Below are 20,730 nucleotides of genomic sequence, written 5' to 3' on the forward strand. Positions count from 1 at the left end.
CTGAACCCTTTACAGAAAAAGCTGAGGAGTCCTGACCTAAAGAAGAAACCAAGAATTTCTTATTTCATTAACCAGGACAACTTTAACCTAGTATTTCAAGTTAAAGTTCTCCAATTGCAACATTATAGCAGAACATGAGTGTTAGACAGTGTTTTGGAGTCTAAAATGTCCATAATGCAGTTTGAAATTGAACTGGGAATTAAAATAGTATCTTAGGGAAAATGTTCTGTGTTCCATCAACTCTGTGGTAAAGAAATTTTGAAATTCTTTCATAATTTTAGGTCTTAGAAATAAATTATACAATGAGGAGGGAAGTATAGAAGGAAGAAAGTAGGGCTGGCTCGTTTTGATTTGGGTTGGCAATAATAACATCATCAATAGGCATACTTATCAACACCTTCCAGTTTTTAAACTAGTACCTGAGTCCTTTTGTTGTTGATTGCTTTCTTTCTACTTTTATGTGAAGTACATTTTAAGAGGGATTATCTTGCTCATTGACTACTTTTAGAATGAACTCAAAAGATTTCATCTTTGTATCATTTGTTTGCTTTTCAAAAAATGTTCCTATAACAGTAATTAAAATTATGCAAGTATTTGTGAGGAATATATATTAAACAACTGCCATAGTTCCTAAATTATCTTAGAATTAACTACATTTGAATTCACAAAAGTGTGCATTTTTTAAAAAGTTCAAATACAGTTAATCACCTAGAACCATTGGCTTACTTGTAATTTTTCTTCATCAGTTTCCTCATATACAGTGAATAATAACAAAAAATAAGTTGGGGGAAATGAGGTAGGAGTACCACTGTTCAAAAAGAAATGTACTCATTACCTGACTTTAATTGTAACTCTTAAAACTTAAATTTAAAAAAGTATTATAAATGTTTAACAGTGACCTACTTGAGGTCCTTTAACCAATCCTGGGCGCTCTTGAGCGTTTTTGCTCAAAGTTGACACTCTAATACTTGAGCCACAGCTCCACTTCTACCATTTTGGTGATTAAATCATAGAGAAGAGTCTCAACCAATTTTCTTGCCCACTCTGGCTTTGAACCATGAACCTCAGATCTCAGCCTTTTCAGTAAATTGGATTACGGTAAAGGTTTGAGCCACAGCTGTCTAGTTTATACATTTTTTTAATGGGATCTGGTTTCATTCAATGATAGACTCTCACTTTTAAGATAATTTTATGAGTCATAAACATTCTAACTCAGTTAAAATGGAGTTGAATTCCATTCACTTAAAATACATGGAGATGCTCTTAAAAATCGGCGGAATAATCTCAAACAGCTGACAACTTCCCAGTGATTGGAAATAACTGGGATAAGTAGTGTGTTTGGTGGTTGGCTACCAAACTGTTTCTCATGACTGACTCTTCAGAACAGAATTGGGTAACCAGATTGAAGGCTAAATGTAAAGTAGAACAGTGCAATGTCACTTGGTGAGGAAAGCGCTAATTGAAAACAACTAGTTCCTTGTAAGAATCTTAAAGGAAATCATAATTACTCTTAAACTAAAATATCAGCAATATGGTAATATAATGTTGTTTAGTATTTCTGTTTTTATGTAAAACAAAGATGGTATTAAGTAAGATGCTGAATATATTAATAAAACTGCTTGGAGCATCCAGAAGTAATTGACACTATATTTTAGGGGTTTGCAAACTATAGCCTGGTAGTGCCAGGTCTGATTTTTCTAAAGTAGAATGATTTTAACTTCCTTCCTTCCATCCTTCCTTCCTTCCTTTCCCTCCCTCCCTCCCTCCCTCCCTCCCTCCCTCCCTCCCTCCCTCCTTCCTTCCTTCCTTCCTTCTTTCCTCCCTCCCTGTCTCTCTTTCTGTCTCCCTCCCTCTCTCTCCCTTCCTTCCTTTCTCTCCCTCTTCCCCTCTGCCCCTCTCCCCCCCCTCCCTCTCCTCCCTCTTCCTCCCCTCCCTTTCCCTCTCATTTCCCTCTCTACTGGTGTCCATTTTGGGGCTAGAATCTCAGTGCATAAGTGCTGTCCCTTAGATCTTTTTGCTTAAGGCTAGTACTATACCATTTACAGTTTTTTGTGGTTAGTTAGAGATAAGAGACTCTTGGACTTTTGCTGCCTGGGCTGGCTTTGAACCTGGATCCTCAGATCTAAGCCTCCTGAGTAGCTAGAATTATAGGTATGATCCACTAGTGAATTTTAAATATGTTTTTATAGGGTTTTTTATTTCCGCTCTCAATAGGTTACTCCACTGTCTTATCTTTATCTTCTGTTTGATGATAAACCTGCCATCTTACCATCTTTTTTCGGGGGGGGGGGGGAAGAAAAGCGTTCCTCTGTGTAACTTGTCATTTAAAAAATTTTTGGCTGTCTTTAAACATTTTTTGAGCAATTTAATTATGATGTGTCTTGACTTAGTTTTTATGTATTTTGTACTTGAGGTAGCTTGAACTTGGATTTATTGGCTATTGTTTTAATCAGTTTTGCAAGTTTTTTTTAAAATATATTATCTCTTAATCATTTCATTTCTCTTTACCCTGCTACTTTTGCTTTGAGGATTCACTTACAATTATGTGAAAGTTTGCAATTTTACAGTGTACTGATACTCTTACTTATTTTTTCTAGTTTGTGTTATATTTTGAATAGTTTTAATTGCCTTTACGAGTTCACTAGTTTTACATTTCTGTAATGTTGCTATGATGTTATTACCACTTGAAATACTTTTTATTTGGGGCAGTTTACAATTTCAAATGCAAAAATTCAGTTTGAGTACTTCCACACCTTTCATGACCTTAATGGAGTATTTGAACATATGGACCACAGTTTTCAAACTTCCATTGCTCTTTCTGGTAATCCTAACATGACAGTTTTGGGTCAGTCTCAACGGATTAATTTTTCTTCCCTTATAGAACATGTTTTCCTGCTTCTTTCTCATGCTTGGTTATTTTGGGCTAAAGGTTAATTGTAAAACTTGCCTCCCTAGGCATTTCCTATTTTTTTTTCTATTCTTAAAAATTCTCTTGAGCTTTGATCTAAATATTATTCAGAAACAAAGAAGAAATTTCTTTCAAGAATTGCTTTTTTTTGGCCAGTCCTGGGCATGAGCTCAGGGCCTGAGCACTGTCCTTGGACTTTCTCAAGGCTCTACCACTTGAGCCTCAGCACCACTTCTGGCTTTTTCTATGTATGTGGTACTGAGGAATCAAACCTGGGTTTTCGTTCATGCTAGGCAAGCACTCTACTACTAGGCCAAACTCCGGCCCTAGATAAATGTAAGTTTTAAAATAGATTACACCCTTAATTCTAAATAAGATTGGATAGGGTGGCTGAACAACATGCATTGTATTTATAAAAGTGATTTGACGGTGTTCTTCAGTAATTCACTGTATCTGTGGGCTTTATCTCTCCAACTTAGAACTTGCTTGAGCTTTTCCTCTTCAACAACAGGGTCTTGAAACTTTCTTAAGGTAGTTAGCCTGTGCAACTGTAGGGCACATTTAATGTCTTTCTCATTTTTCAGGAGTCATTGTTCTTTGCTGCAGCATATCCAGTCTTATTGAGTATTAAATTTAGTATTCTTTATCCAGGTATTTTGGTTGAGTCAAGCAGAGCGCAATGTATTTGGCATCTTATCATAAAGTAATAGCAAGAAGGGAAAGCTGAGATATAATTTTTGGTTGAGTAATAGCTGGTGATAAACAGAATTAGACCATAGGTATAGGTGGAGTAGAAATATGAATGGAATTGAATACCATTCACAAGACTTGAAAATCTATTATAAATGACATTAAGGTACAGGGCAAGACTTTAAACCAAGAGCCAACATTGTTAATTTTAGTACAGCATATTTTATGTGTTCAGTTAGGAAAAAAAAGACCCTTAAAATGAGGTTAACTTGATTTGTATTTTCTTCTAGAACCTTCTGATAACTTAAGGGAGATTCTCCAAAATGTGGCCAAATTACAAGGAGTATCAAATATGAGAAAATTAGGTCACCTGAATAACTTTACTAAGGTAAGTAACTTGAAACCTCAATACCATCCAGAATTCTTTGTTTCCTATCATACTTAGATAGTCCTTAATAACCATTAAAAGGAATTCTGCTATATTAACTCAGTATAGTGCTTTTCTCTAATTCTTCAGAGAAAAGGTATTTTTGTTATATATGTTTGGTTTTGTTGTTGTTGTTGTCTGTTGTGGGACTTGAACTCTGGGCCTGGATGCTGCCCCTGAGCTCTTCAGCTCTTGGCTATTGCCCTACCCCTTGAGCCATAGCACTACTTCCAGTTTTCTGGTGGTTATTTGGAGATAAGAGTCTCATGGTCTTTAGTGCTTGAACTGGCTTTGAATTGTGATCCTCAGATCTCAGCCTCTTGATTAGCTAAGATTACAGATGTGAGCCACTGCCCCAGCTTGTGTTTTGTTTTTGAGAAGTGTTTTTGTTATGTTGCCCAAGCTAGTCATGTTCTTCTAGTTCAGGTGATTCTCCTACTTCAGGCCTGTGGTGCAATTCACCATTATCAATTGTGAAGTGTTTTTAAACTTGGAATTGCACTTAATAGAAATGTAAACATATTATAGAAAATGTACTAGGCTCAGCCAAAATGAAAGAAAACCACTGAGAAGTGACTAATAGAGATAGTCATTCACAAACATATCTTAAAAATTCAAATTACTTGATTGCTACATTTCATAGATAATGATCATAATTTCCAGAGGAAAGGATTAGAGTTTCTTTTTTCCCTGAATTTGCATTCCCATAATTTGTAATCTTAAATTAGCATCCAAGTCAAATTGGGGCCCTTGTCTCAAGTAAATATTAATGTGATCTTTAATAGCACCCCCAAATCTAAATTTGATGTTCAATACAAGCCTTGTAATGCTACTCAGAAAACTCATGCTAAAAATGTATAGATGGTTCTAGGTAATAGCCTAAAATGGACAAACAAATGTATTATTTGGGATCAAGCTTCCTTTTATTATATTTCATATACATTGTTTTAATGTATTAACAGGTACATATCTTAATCTTATTGTGCCCAGTGTAACCAGGTTCAGCAGTACTGATAGTACCTTGGAGCTTCTCTAACTCACAATTGACTTTTTTTTTTTTGCCAGTCCTGGGCTTGAGCTCAGGGCCTGAGCACTGTCCTTGGATTTTCTCAAGGTTAGAGCTCTACCACTTGAGCCTCAGAACCACTTCCAGCTTTTTTCTATGTATGTGGTACCGAGGAATCGAACCCGGGTCTTAGTGCATGCTAGGCAAGCACACTCTACCACTAGGCCAAACTCCCGGCCCACAATTGACTATTTCATAAAGATCTTCAGGTGCTTTTGTCTGTGTATTAAAATTTTCGTGGTCCTATTTCAATCTTCCCACATATTTGTTTGTAAGGTACTGGTACTGAGGTCTGAAGTCAGGGCATGGGCACCGTCCTTTCTTTTGCTCATAGTGGTGCTCTACCACTTGTCATGCCTCCACTTACAGCGTATTGGTGTAAGAGTCTCAAGGACTTCAAGTGTGGGCTAGCTTTTTTGTTTTTTGGTCAGTCTTGGAGCTTGAACTCTGGGCCTTGTATTAAATGTTTTATTTTGCCATCTTTAGTCAATCAGATAACACTTACTGCTTAGCTAGTTTTCATTGTTTAATACAATTTTACTCATGATTACTGTAATGACCAGGTCTGGATACTTTTAAGTCCACGTATCTGCTAAGTTGAGGATAGTTGTAAAAATGACAGTGATTGCTGTTCTACTTTGACACCACCGTGGTCCCCAACAGTATTTTACACTTACAGCATGTCTAAGAGTTCCATATTTCCAGTGTTTGTTGCCCTCTGTGGCTAGGAGGTAGGTCTACTTCTAGACCTTTTAAGAATAGAACTGGTTTAAACCTTCATTGATAGAAATCAGTCTCAGTGTATTATCTGGCAAATGAAATAACTCATCTCAACCCATAGCTTGTTTTTCTGTTTTGTTTTGCTTTGCATTTTTTGCTATTTTGCTAGTCTTTTTCTTAAGTCTTGCTAAGTAGTTCGAATTGTAGTTTGGTAAGCTTTTACTGTTCCACAGGGTTCTTTGGTGTCAGCATTGTTGATATACTGGGCCAGATAATTATTTGTTTGGGAATGTTGTCCTTGTGTCGTAGGATACTTAACAGTCTTTCTGGCCTATACTCACTATGTAATGGGAAGGAGTACCCCCCCCCCACCACCACACACACACACAAGTTGTGATAAAACTAATCACTGCCAAATGTTCCCTGTGAGACAGAATTTCTCCTGATTAAGAACTCCCTTCAAGTGAATTGCTGTAGATTTTATTATAAAATGACCTACTAAGATATATACTGAGTTTAATTGGCTAGGTTTAAAGATACTGAATTAACAAAAATTCCTTTCCTTATTGAGTAAATTTAGAAATTTATAAATTCTCAAGAATCTATAAGTAGTAGTATTTGAATATAAGAAATAGGTATGATACCAGAAGACCAATAGTTGGAGACATTCTATGTTTCTATTAGATGAGCTATGTCTATAAAATTTCCTTTTATTTGAGGTACTATTTCAATCTGAGGCATTTTTCAGTTTGAAATATGTTGTATTTTTCTATTCTAAAATTACCCTCTTCTCCAAACTCTGCTACATGGTAGATACATAGTTTTATTGTATACATCCAGAAGATTTAGCATTTTAAATATAAGCTTTTATTTTCATTAATAGTTATTTTGCTATTAATTATAACCCCAGTTGTTGATAATGAGTTACCTTAGTAGACCAATGGTATTTGTTGTATTGGGTGAACTTCATCTCTAAAACCTCCTTTTAAGGTATGAAATGAAGAAGAGAAGTGATGTGATCCTTTAATCATGTGAATGTCACACACCATGCTTGCCTTCTGACATCATTTCACTAATGTGTATAGCGATCTGCTGAGGAATATAATGTTAGTCTTCTATTTTTAAAACTGACAACATGTTTATGATCTAAAGGTCTACTAATTAAGGGTGAGAATATCTTAGATCTTTTGCATTTTCAAAGTTCTCTTTTGGGCCAGGAGCATAACCTAGTGGTAGAATGCTCACCTGGCATGCATGAAGAAAGAAGCCCTGGGTTCTGTTCCTTGGTACCACCTACACAGAAAAAGCTGGAAGTGGCCCTGTGGCTCAAATGGCAGAGCACTATCCTTGAGCAAAAAGTGTCCAAGGACCATGCCCAGGCCCTAAGTTCAAGCCCCAGGACTAGCAAAAACAAAAAAAGAAAAGAAAAAAGCTTCTCTTTTCCTATATTAAATAAGTTCTAGTTTTTTTCTCTTGTAAGTTATAGCAAAATTTAGATAGAAGATTTTATAGTAAAAGGTAAAATCCTTTCTCACATGCCCTTCCTACCTACTTCCTCCCTTCTTCCCTTCCAAAGTACAATTTTCCTTGTAACCAATAGATTAAGGTAAGGTACTTATCCTTTTCTGTTATAATTAATTTATAAGTGGAAGTAATGTGAGAATAAAACGAAATGAACTATGTAGAGCTAAGTTTTAGCTAATATTATTCTTCATACACAGGATTTTTTTATTTTAATACAGATTCTTAGAAGCAGCCTAGTATGGTATCAAATCCCAATCCTCCTGCCTCAGTTTACTGTGCTCAGGGATGACACATATATTACAGTGCTCACTGTAGAATGGTTTTTTTAAAGGTCAGAACATGTTATATGTTAATGCATATATTTATATGTATATAGACACATGTTTTGTATGTATGTTACATATATGTAGATGTATGCATATATAGGTGTATACACCTATATATGCTTTTTCCCCCTTATCCAATATAACATAGAATGCTGCTACTTTATAGCTCTTGTGTTGTGTGTGTGTATCTCAGTTGTCTTGGAAAGAAACGTCACTTGATTCAATTAGATCAGAAAAACAGTAGAGATCATCTGCATTGATCAGATCTACTAGATTATGAATACTTTATTGGCTAATATCAAGAAAACAAATGTTTTCCCTAAGTGAGGTGAATATAGAGGAAACTGCAATTGAACATTACTGTGTTGAAACTGATAACTGTTAACATGTAATAGAGGGTATTACTTGCAAAAGAGTCAATAATAGGACTAATTTAAATTCTACGTACACATCAAAGTATCCTTTGAGAATGAAAAATAATTTCCTGACCAAATCCAAGCAAATTTTAAGTAGCAGCTTGGGAAAAAAAATTAAGTCAAAATACGAGCCTGGACAGAAAAGTTGGCAAGACCTAATGTTGACCAATAGCTTGTGGTATACATCTCATCCCAGCTGTGCGAAAGTATAAATAGTGTCATGGTTGAGTCTGGGCAAAAATGTGAGAACCTATCCCCAAAATAATGGAAGCAAAAAGTCCAGGGAATAGTTAAAGCAGTATAGTACTATGTCACAAGTACAAAGTACAGTGCTAACCTAAAATTAACACCTCCCCCCCACACCAAAATATAACAACAGGTAAGGAGACAGGAATAACATTACATATTTTAATGATAAAATCTTATATTTTTCAAAATTTTATTAAAGAACAATAGCTTATTTTCTAGCATATGAGTATAACTTATATAAGTTCACAATTCATATGTATGTGCTTTCTTGTTTTTCTTTAACAGCTTCTTTGTGATATTGGGCATAGTGAAGAAAAACTGGGTTTTAACTATGAAGATATCATAATTTGGTAAGTTCAGTCCCCTCCCTTATCTCTTCCAGATTTTAGTTATTTCAGTTTAATAATTTTAAATTAAAGATGTAAGAACACAGCACTTCATATTTGATTTTGTAGACATTAGAAATATTTAGGATCTTTAATCACTCTGAAATCTGTAATCTAACCAAATAGAAAGAACCAGGACTTACATTAAAATATACCTGGATTTCTATAACTTATACTTTGAAATGAAATATGAACTTTATAGACTGAAATTTTCCTACTCTTATAGTTGTATGAGTTATATAAGTATTATTTAAGAGAAAGTATAATCAAGTGTATTATACATAAGGTTATATACACTTTCATGACTGTTGATTTGGTCTGTTTCTGCTGACACTGGGAAATAGTATTGCTTTAAGCCAGTCAGTCTTTGGGAGGACTAGAAGCAAGTAAAGGGGAGTAGCTTATAGAGACGTGTACAAAATAAACTACAGAAGATGAATAAAATAAAATTGGCTTGATTTGAGAAGGACACCCAGGAGACACAAAGTAAAAGCAGCATTGCCACTATGAAATCACGTAGTTTGGAGTGGATATTTCTTATCCATGCAGTTGGATAAAATTAATTCTGCACCACTAAAAGTTTTGCAGAGATCAGCTGAGGAAAACTTTGATACAAGTTGATCATCTTTACTCTGAGAATCTTAAATGTTCCAAAAACTGAAGCCTTTTAGAGTTATCTCATTGGTTTAGTTTTAGAACTTCAAATGTGGGCTGTACAGTGTATAGAAATATCTCTGTATCTGAAAACTTGGAAATCTGAAATCTTTCTCATCACAACCATTTCAGATGAGAAATATTTAATCTATTCTACGTGTTTTAGGCTCCTACAACTAAACCTTTTTTTTTTTTTTTTGAATGTTTCCATATAGTTTGCGGTTAGCCTTATTAAATGAAGCAAAAGAAGTGAGAGCAGCAGGGTTACGAGCACTTCGGTATCTCATCCAAGACTCCAATATTCTGCAGAAGGTGCTAAAATTGAAAGTGGACTATTTAATAGCTAGGTAATTTTCCTGGAGTTCTTTTTTTGTTTATTTTTGTTTCATTTTTTTTAAAAAAAGTTATGTATCAAGCTTTAATATTTTATTAATTTTCTGGGTCATTTTTAGTGTATGTTTCAAACAAAGCTGCCACAAATATTTCTTGTATAAATCTACAAGCCAGGTAGACAAAAGTACTCAGTTCTCTTATGTATGGCATGTTAGTTTACCTTTAGTAGATAATGTCAAATAATTTTTCAAATGATTCCACAGATATACATTATTACCAGTAACATATTTTTAGTCTTCATTCTGCTTTATTCACATCAGCATTTGCTGTTTCCATCTTTAATTATATCCATTCTGGTTTTCATTGTGGGTTCTCATTTTGATTTTAATTTGCATTTACTTGGTGAGTGATGATTTAAGCCTTGTTCATTTGTTTTGTTTTTTGCCAATCCTGGGTCTTGAGCTCAGGGCCTGGGGCTGCCCTTGGGCTTTCTCAAGGCTAGAGCTCTACCACTTGAGCCACAGCACCATTTCTGGCTTTTTTCTATGTATGTGATACCAAGGAATCCAACGTATAGGTCTTTGTGCATGCTAGGCAAGCACTCTATCACTAGGATAAACTCCCGGCCCTCAAATCAGTTTTATAAGTATAATGCACCTCATCCATTTTTCCCAACTTCACTCATAACCCTGAGTTATTTGGTCCTGCTTTTACATGTATCTTGACCCCACAAGAGTCTGAATATTTTTGGAAATTGCAGCTCTTTGCAGCAATTTGCTCTTTGTTATTTTTCTGTTCTGATATTGTTTAACATGTTTTTATCTTGGATCTCTTCTGTGTGTGTGTGAGCACGCTAGGGGCTTTTTCTCCTCAAGGTTTATGCTCTACTACTTGAGCCATATCCTCACTTCTGGCTTTTTGCTAGTTAATTGGAGATAAAAAAAACAATCTCAGGGACTTTTCTACCTGGGTTTTATGAATCATGATACTCAGATCTCTGTTTTCTGTGTGTAAGCCAGCCAGAGAGAGCCTTGATCACTTTTTATTTGATGAAATTGTCTTACCACTTCTTTTTATAGTTCAAATGTGGAAGTAAATTTTCTCATCATTCATTTGTATATAATTACATTTATCTTGTGACCCTATTTTGCCATTGATTACTTTCCAGTGCTTCAATAAATATTTTTTCAGTAAATTTCTGATACGTCTGTTGCATGAATCTTTATAGATAAACTCTTGTATTTTTTGAAAGTTTAAATGTAAGTGTTGGAGTTTTTTGTAACAAACATCACTGGAAATATTTATTTGCTAGTATTAGAAATAAATATTTGCTGGCACTATGAAAAGTATGTACTGAAAAGTTAATATACTATATTGATATTAAGGTGAGTGTAAGCTAGTAGTATTAAACAAAACACATTATGAGGATTTTATCAATGATTAATATTTTGTGTATTGTTTAGGTGCATTGACATACAGCAAAGCAACGAGGTAGAGAGGACACAAGCACTTCGATTAGTCAGAAAGGTATGCTTATGTTTGGGAATAAAGGCAAACATGGTTTTCACGTTAAATATTTCCATTTTTATGTTACAGTGTTAAAATCATTCTTAAAATTTAGAAGTCAAGTTTTTATTAAAATTTGGTTTTGTTGAAGTACAAATAAGTAGATCTGTTAAACTTTGAGATGAGCATAAATATTTGTATGTGATTAGGGGAAGTTAGGACTTTGTTTTTTATTTTTTATTTTTTGTCAGTCCTGGTATCTGTTGTAGTAAAGAGCATGTGAGGGTCCATATCAGTTAATTTGGTGAAGAAAGAGAGGTAGAGATAAAGATGTTCAAGAACTAAGTAAAGAAATCAGGGTGATCATAGTAAAGTAATAAGCTGAGTGCTGTTGTCATTATTCATTTATATTACCTGGGAACTAAAAAGCTGTTTTAAGAGTTTCAGTTAGAGGACTGGGAGTTTGGCCTAGTGGTAGAGTGCTTGCCTAGCATGCACAAAGACCTGGATTCGATTCCTCAGTACCACGTACATAGAAAAAAGCTGGAAGCAGTGCTGTGGCTCAAGTGGTAGAGCTCTAGCCTTGAGAAAAGTCCAAGGACAGTGCTCAGGCCCTGAGTTCAAGCCCCACGACTGGCAAAAAAAAAAAAAAGAGTTTCAGTTAGCGTCTCAGAAACAGTAAGTCTTGTTGGTCAGCTAATTTATAGTACAGATTTTTAGAAAAACATCGAACACTTCCACAATAATGATTATTAACATCGATTTATCAGTTGATCATTCAGGATCTTTATGTAGCATGTTGAAATTGTTACCTGGATTTAATACGGTCTTTACCTCAGTCTGAATAACTACCTCAGTCTGAACAAACTGTTTAAAAATGTACTGTAAAGTAAGTAATTTCATTTCCTGATTTCTCTCTTGTTACAGATGATTACTGTGAATGCCTCCTTGTTTCCGAGTTCTGTGGCCAACTCATTAATTGCTGTTGGAAATGATGGACTTCAAGAAAGAGACAGAATGGTTCGAGCATGTATTGCCATTATCTGTGAACTAGGTCAGAATTTTCAAGTAATACAAATACAATGTTTTATGAAGAAAATGTATCACTTCCTAATATATAATTTCTATAGTCATCAGTACATAACTAGGAATAAAGCATAATTCTGAGAGCTTTTATTTAACAGATAATTTCAGAGTGATCTGAAAATTGTATAACTTCAGGTTTTACTCACATGAAATTTAGTAGATGTAATATCTAAACTTAATAATTATAACAGAAAATATAAGGTCTAGCACCCTATTAGTCACACAGCATTTTGGTTTGTGATCAGAATAATTTACTGTAAGCTGAGCTTACAGTGACTCCTACCTGTAATCTGATAGGAGGCTGAGGTTTGATGATTAAAGTTTGAAATCAGCTCAGGCAGAAAAGTCTCTTTACCTCAAAAAACTAAAAAAGCCAGAAGTAGAGTTGTAGCTCACGTGGTAGATTCTGGTATATATGAAAAGGGAATTCTCAATGCAAAAGAACAAAATAGTTAAGTGAAGTAGAAACTGAAGATAAGAACATGAGTAAGGTCTACTATATTTTGAGCAATCAAAGAAATTACTTAGAAATTTCAGTGGTTTAAATTTTATTGCAAAGAATAAAAAAATCTATGGTTGAACAAACAGTAAAAAAATGCAACAAACAAAATAGATGACTTATTGCAAATAAATCAGTGGGAATAACAATCCTCAGAGAAGGAATTAGCTGATATATTTTAAAATTTCAACCACACTTATTGTCAAAGAGAACTGTTAATTTATTTGTTTGTGTTGGTTTTAGAGCTTGGACTCAGGATCTAGTGCTATCCCTGAGCATCTTTTACCCAAAGCTAGCTCTCTACCACTTAAGCCACACCACTACTTTTTCTAAGCATCTCACCAGCTTTCCTTCTCAGGCTTGCTTTGAACTATGATCCTCAGATCTCATCCTTCTCAGTAGCTAGGATTACAGGTGTGAGCCACCAGCTTCTAGCTGAACAATTTTAAATAACAGAAAACATGACTTTTTTCCCCCCATCACTTAAAGTAGTTCTTGAGATTACAAGAATATTTGTTTGTTAAATATAACATTTGAAATATGATGTGAAGAATCAGTGTTAATAAAATCTTTTAAAAATCTTCCCACAATATCTATTTGTTTAGAGACAAATTTTAAAATATTATTGAGGAAATTATGAAAATAACAAGCATAATTTATGGGATATCTGGAGACGCATACTCAGTTATTAACATGTCATAAAATGTTTTTAATGAAGCAAAAAGTAAATGTAGATGAACCATTGTAATTCAAGAGGAAAATGAAAAATAGAGTAAGTTCTATGTTAAGCAGAAAATAAATAATATTAAAATTGTAATTCTAGCTACTGAGGAAACAGTGATACAGAAACAGGAGAATCATGTTTTGAGGCCACTAGTGACAAAAAATTAACAAGACCCTATCTGAAAAACAAAGCAGGTATGGTGGCACACACCTGAGTTTACAACTTGCCTAATAAAAGGAAGTCCCTGAATTAAAAACCCTATACGAGGAGGAAAAGTCCCAATTAGAAAATTACAATAGATCATTCAACCTAAATCATAATTGTTTGAAGAAGAAAATCATAAAATATACATTTAAATGAAATGTTGGGAAAACTTAAAGGTAAAAAAATCATAAATGGAGAACATAATAGCATCTTATTAAAAGATTTTTTAAATTATGTATTTGAAGATGTATTGAAATGACTAGATTCTCCATATAATTATTTATTCCTTGTTACTGGAAGTATAAAAACATGATAGTAGTTGAAAGCACCAAAGAAATAATTGCCTTCAAACTGAGAATCAATATTTTAAAAAGGAAATAAATTTTACACACAGGTATATATATATATCTTTACTTGAATTAAAATAATTAGAATACTACTTAGTATTCCAGAGTATATCTCAAATCACCAGTCTTGTTTGGTTAGTTGTAATAGGGTTTGAACTCAGCACCTTGCACTTGAGCCTTGCTTAACTGGTACTCCACTGCTTGAACCATACACTTAACCCTGTTTTATACTGATTATTTAGATATGCAGGGTAAAAGCCCTTATCTGCCCAGGCTGCCTTTGAACCTCAGTCCTCTAAGATCTCAGGTTCTTGAATAGGGAGGATTATCGTTATGAACCACCAACACTTATTCGGTCTGCTATTTTTTTTTTTTTTGCTAGTCTTGGGAGTTGAACTCAGGGCCTGAGCACTGTCCTTGGGCTTTCTCAAGGCTAGAGCTCTACCACTTGAGTCACAGCACCACTTCTGGATTTTTTCTATTTATGTGGTACCAAGAAATTGAACCCAGGTCTTCATGCAAGCACTCTACCACTAGGCCAAACTCCTGGCCCACTCAGTCTGCTATTCTTTTTTTTTTCTTTTTTGCCAGTCCTGGGCTTGAGCTCAGGGCATGAGCACTGTCCTTGGACTTTCTCATGGCTAGAGCTCTATCACTTGAGCCTCAGCATTATTTCCGGCTTTTTTTCTATGTATGTGGTACCGAAGAATCGAACCCGGTCTTCGTTTATGCTAGGCAAGCACTCTACCACTAGGCTAAACTCCCAGCCCCAGTCAGCTATTCTTAATAGTAGGTTTCTAAATGCCATACCTTGTAAATTTGTAGTTAGCATTGTTAACTTTTGGCCATATTATTTGTAAGATAAAATAATAACTGGAGTTACTGCATTATGGTGTACATATAACTACTGTGAGACATGCACACACGCATATAAATTGAAAAAAGTAAAAAGCAGTAGTAATTTTAGTATAGTAGAGTCATATGAAAATACTTATTGAATAGCTATATTTTGTGTTTTAACAATAGTTAAAACACAAAGTACTTTGTATTTCCAGAGTAGAAAAGAAACAAGTAAATATAAGCAATGTGTAAGAATTTAACTGCTTAAAGGTGACATTTTGTAGCAGGATCAACTTCAGTTTGGGGAATGGTAACAGAGGTGTAAGATGCAGAAAACAGGAATATGAATCTATTCTAAAATTCAAATGCAGGAATGAACTGGAAAGAGCAAACAGGACACATTTTTGAAAAAGAATAAATGTTGAAGAAAGAAAATATTTTTTCATATTTTTAAAAATAACTATTAAGTTATTAAAAGGGAAAAATTTAAAAATGGCCACTCCTGTAGTCACAGCCACTTGTGAAGTAGAGACTAAAGGGATTGAGATTCAGGACCAGCCCATGGGAAAAGTTAGCAAGACCTCCATTATAACCAAGCAAATCAGTGTGATGGTGCTCACTTGTCATCCCAGCTTCACAGGAGGCAGCAGGATTATTGGGTAAAAACTTTGAACAAGGATGGGTGAAGGTTCAAGTGATTCAGTCAAAGGCCATGAGCTAACAAGAACGAATGAATGAGTAAATAAAGGAGGTATGGGTTGACATATAGTGATACATGCCTATAATCTGAGCTTTCAGAAGGCTAAGGCAGGAGAATTTGAGTTGGAGCCTCTATAGCAAGTGAGTTTTAGGCAATAGTGCTTATGCATTCACAAACAAAGAAACCTCTTGATCTTTAGAGTAATATAGGAATTACTCAAAAGTGTGGGCTTCTGCTTGTTCATATGTATGTGGTATGCATCTTTTTGTAGTTTTATACAGTTAAAACAATCAAATATACCATCTAAAGCAAAATCTAAAATGAAATAAAAAATTGTAAAAGATTAGAAATAGAGACAATTACTTTTACCAGAAAAAGATCTCCTTGCCAGTTGATAGGGGGAAAAAATCTAGTAAAATCTTGAAGGATTTCAAAAGACAAGGCCTTCGGTGGGTGAGCCTCAGATGGTGGAGGGCCTGCTAATAAATTCAGGGTCCTGTGTTTACACCTCAGGTAAAGAAAAACAGGTGGAGGAAGGGAAAGAAAGTAGGGAGGAAGGAAAGAAGAAAGGAATCTTTTATCCATTTGCTCTAGTAAATAGGGCTGAAGATTTTTTTCAAGAACAACAACGAAATACTAAGTATCAAAGTAAAAGCTGTCAGATACCAGTGGTTTAGGTTTATAATCTTAGCCACTCAATAGGCTGAGATCAGAGGATCATGGTTTGTAGCCAGCTGAGGCAGGAAAGTCCATGAAACACTTATGGGTGGAACCACTGAAAAGCCAGTAGAGTTGTAGCTCAAATGGTAGGGTGGTAGTCTTGAGTGAAAAAAATAAAGCTAGGGAACAGCACGTAGGCCCTAAGTTCAAGTCCCAGTACCAGCCAAAAAGAGAGAAAGAGAAGAGAGAGAGAGAGAGAGAGAGAGCTAAAATAAAAACACAGATGTCAGCTTACTTTTTATTCTATTCCTATTGTGATTTGTTAGGTTTTTCTTTTTCATTTTAGCACTTCAGAATCCGGAGGTTGTGGCTCTTCGAGGTGGACTAAACACAATCTTGAAAAATGTGATTGACTGCCAATTGAGCCGAATAAATGAAGCCCTCATTACTACAATTTTGCACCTCCTTAATCATCCAAAAACCCGACAGTATGTTCGAGTTGATGTAGAACTAGAGGTAGGAACTTTAATATTTTCTCATTTTAAATGTATGCTCTTTCCTTGAAATTTTCAAATAATAGATTACAGTATACTTATGATTAAACCTATATTAACCAAGGCTCTATCTATTTATTTCACCCTCTATTTTTTTTTTTTAATGGTCCTGGGCACTGTCCCTGAGATTTTGTACTTCAGGCTAGCCCCTTCCACTTGAACCACAGCTCTACTCCTGGCTCTTTGTTTTTTGGTAGTTAACGTAAAAAACATTCTCACAGATTTTCTTGCCTGGGCTGGATTCAAAATGCAGTCCTCACATATCAGGCTCTTGAGTAGCTAGAATTAAAGACATTTGCCGCTGGCATCTGGTTCATACTCATTTTGTAGCTCATTCAGTTTGGAATGAGAAATACTTCTAGGAATATTTCATCAAAGCATTTTGTTTCAGCTGCAAAAATTTGCTGAGCAAATTAGAGGATCAGTACATTAAAATATTTACCTATTTAAGAATCCCATTTGTCTTGAAAGACTTTCGTGTTTTAATCTTGTGTCTCCTGCTAACTATATATTCTTTTCTTTCCTTTTTTTTTTTTTTAAATTAGCGAATCTTAGCACCCTATACCGATTTTCACTATAGACATAGTCCAGATACAGCTGAAGGACAACTCAAGTAAGTATCACTGGTTCCTTATAACTGAAGAAGAAATGTATATGTCATATAGTAAAGCATTTATGTTTGCTTGATTGTATGTATGGCCAGAGAAGGAGTTTAAGTAAAATTCTTTTTTTTTTTTTTTTTGCCAATCCTGGGCTTGAGCTCAGGGCCTGAGCACTGTCCTTGGACTTCCTCAAGGCTAGAGCTCTACCACTTGAGCTTCAGCACCATTTCTGGCTTTTTTTTCTATGTATGTGGTAAAGTAAAATTCTTACTTGTTGGAATCAATGTTGCATTTCCCTCTTTCATTACTTAAGTGGAAATTATTTTAAATTTTATTTATTATTAAAAAACATCAGGGTATATATAGTAGTATATAGTAGTTGAAACATAAAATAATAAAAAGATTCTGTAAAATAATTGAAGGTGGACATAAATCAATTATCAAAACATATAAAAAGTTCTTTTGCTTAATTAGTTGTTATATAGAAGAGAACAAGTGATAAAGTTGACAGTAACTAACTTATGATGTTAGTTGTTATTTAATACTTTGTTATTTAATACTTTCTCAGTGAATATATTTTAAATGAGTTTGCTTGTGAGGAATGCTAAAATAAGTTTGAGGTGTGGGCTTGAAGTAGAGAGCATGCTGCTGTAAACCAGTTGATGTCATTTTCTTTGTTGAGGGGCAGCCTTGTAACACATATGCCAATTACGCAGACTGCTCTTTTTAGTACTTGATTAAAGCCTATATAAGAGTAGTTTTCAGAAATACCCAAGAATAGAACTGATTAGAGAAACAGGATTTAAAATTTATTGTGAATCATGTTTTGAATTTTTAGTTGAGATTATTTTAGAGTCAGATATTGGAATATACCTGTTCTTTAAAAAAAAACAAAAACAAAACATGTTTTGGTTTTGTGTATAAATACTTACACATTACTGATAATTTTTATTCTAACCTAGTAGTAGTGAAATCTGCATTCTTTTTAAACATTGTATATCTTTGATACTTTATTTTCCCTAACAGAGAAGATAGAGAAGCAAGGTTTCTAGCCAGTAAAATGGGAATCATAGCAACATTCCGGTCTTGGGCAGGTATGTTATTCCATTACATGATAGAATGCTTCCTTAGCATGCACGAAGCCCTGGGCTTGATTCCTCAGTATCACATGCATAGCCAGAAGTGGCACTGTGGCTCTAGTGGTAGAACATTAGCCTTGAGAAAGCCCAAAGACAGTGCCCAGACCTTGAGTTCAAGCCCTGGGACTAGCAAAAAAAGAAAAAAAATCTTACGAACTTTGGGCTGGTTTTGAAGCATGAACCTCAGACTCAGCCACCTGAGTAGCTAGGATTATGTTATATGTATGATACATTTTATACTTCTATCATCAGTATACATAGATATTCTTGTCAGCATTTACTGTCAGTCTTCAATTTTAGCCATTTTAGTAGGTGTGTTATCATTATCCAATTATCCAGTACAATATCTTTTCCCTGATGACTAATGTATTGAGTACTTTAGATTTCTTTATTAACTATTTGCATAGCCTTTTTCACAGATGACTTTATAGTTTCAGAATTCCTTGACTTAGAATGATCAAAAATTTTAAGTTATAGATCTAAGTTATTTGATGTCTGTTGCTTACATTTTGTGAAGTCAATACATTTAGAAATAAACTTTTAAAAGACAAATTCCAACTCAGGCGCAGTGGCTTATGCCTGTATTCCTAGCTACAGAGGAGGTTAAAATCTGAGGATTGCAGTTCAAAGCCAGCCCAGGCACTAAAGTCCTTGAGATTCTTATCTCCAATTAATCGCTAGAAAAATAAAAGACAAATCCCATACCGTTTTACACTTTGGACTGAGAAGCATTAAACAAAGAGAATAGACCATTGTCTTATTCTCTTTCACATTCTTTCCAGAGTGGCATTTATTAGTCAATTGGATGCTCCTCGATTCATGGATATGAAAGATAAACCAAAGGAATTTAAGTGATGAAATTATTGTAATTTATAATCAGTAGGGGATTACTGCGAATGTTTAAAATGTATTTCACTTATAAATACCCTTATGGTAACCAGATAATATAACTTAACTTGGGAAAACATTAAAATATTTTACATTTTGATACATTTCTGTAAAATTGTCTAAAAAGTTTTTAATGATTCATATTTTTAATCTTTCTTAGGTATAATTAATTTATGTAAACCTGGAAACTCTGGGATCCAATCTCTAATTGGGGTACTTTGTATCCCAAATATGGAAATAAGGGTAGGTAAAAGTTGCTGTAGTTCTTTAATTCCTGGATCTTTTACAAAGGAAATAATTATCAAAGTCATTTCAGATGAAGTTTTTTTTAGTAACTGCTGATTTGTGGTGTAGAACATTTAAAAAATACATAAGTATTAAACCTTTTAACTATCTTATAAATTTCTTTAAAATACTATTTGTAATGACAATTGGATTTAAATTTTGAATTGAAAATCTGAACGTAATTGTGCTTTGCCCATTTAAACAATGCAAGATAGAAGGGATATTCTCATTGTAAGAGGTTCAAGTTTCACAGAAATACATTTAGGAAAAATTGTGGCTTCTAGTTTTTATTATGTTTTTAACTTTTTATGAGTTACTTTAAAGATGTTGGTTAAAGTGATTGCCTTTAAATTTTTTCTTTTAATTTTTGTTCCTTCTATTAGCCCTTTGTTTATTTGAACTATAGTTGAAAAATATTAGGAAATGTTAGAGTATGCCTTGCTTAAATGGAAAATAAAAGGCAGATCATGAAAATGGAAGGATATGATTGCAAGAAAAGATCTCTTGAACAGAGAATGGAAGGATTTGGCAATTTGGTTGACTTTTTGTTTTTTAACAAGTTAAATGATGCATGTAGTAAGTAGTCAGTAATTTTATTTTAGGTGCTTACTACATAATTTTTCAAAACAGGAAAGTTGTGTTTGTACCATTTTAAATAGGACATTAAAAAGCCTTTAAAGATCTATTTCACAGAAATAAGTAAACTCTATTTGTTTGCTGTTGTAGCGAGGTCTGCTTGAAGTTCTTTATGATATATTTCGTCTTCCTTTACCTATTGTCACAGAGGAGTTCATAGAGGCATTGCTCAGTGTAGGTAAGTACTGAAGTGTTTTTGTACCCATTACTTATTATAATTTTTTAAGTTACAGAACTAAAAGTTTTAAATTTCTTCATCACCCTAGTTTACAAATAAGCAATAAAATTAATAGGAAAATGGGCCAAGAAAGTAAGAGAGGAAACAGCCATCCCCCATACCTTTTCTTTTTTGGAAGTTGAA

General features: G+C 34.2%; 1 protein-coding gene across 3 annotated transcripts in view; it reads left to right on the plus strand.

Annotated features, from left to right (window-relative positions):
* The window catches only part of Rictor (RPTOR independent companion of MTOR complex 2), an 85,662-nt gene that overhangs the window by 24,383 nt on the left and 40,549 nt on the right, over positions 1-20,730 (plus strand). For all 3 annotated transcript variants that reach the window (XM_090332019.1, XM_090332020.1, XM_090332021.1), the window contains 10 exons: positions 3,889-3,986; positions 8,612-8,676; positions 9,582-9,713; positions 11,163-11,226; positions 12,133-12,259; positions 16,612-16,781; positions 17,365-17,432; positions 18,448-18,515; positions 19,609-19,691; positions 20,460-20,547. In XM_090332019.1, the coding sequence (XP_090188145.1) occupies positions 3,889-3,986; positions 8,612-8,676; positions 9,582-9,713; positions 11,163-11,226; positions 12,133-12,259; positions 16,612-16,781; positions 17,365-17,432; positions 18,448-18,515; positions 19,609-19,691; positions 20,460-20,547 (963 nt within the window). The remainder of the gene's footprint in view (positions 1-3,888; positions 3,987-8,611; positions 8,677-9,581; positions 9,714-11,162; positions 11,227-12,132; positions 12,260-16,611; positions 16,782-17,364; positions 17,433-18,447; positions 18,516-19,608; positions 19,692-20,459; positions 20,548-20,730) is intronic.

Source organism: Megascapheus bottae, chromosome 4, assembly GCF_031878675.1.
Source record: "Megascapheus bottae isolate mThoBot1 chromosome 4, mThoBot2.hap1, whole genome shotgun sequence".
Lineage (NCBI taxonomy): Eukaryota > Metazoa > Chordata > Mammalia > Rodentia > Geomyidae > Megascapheus > Megascapheus bottae.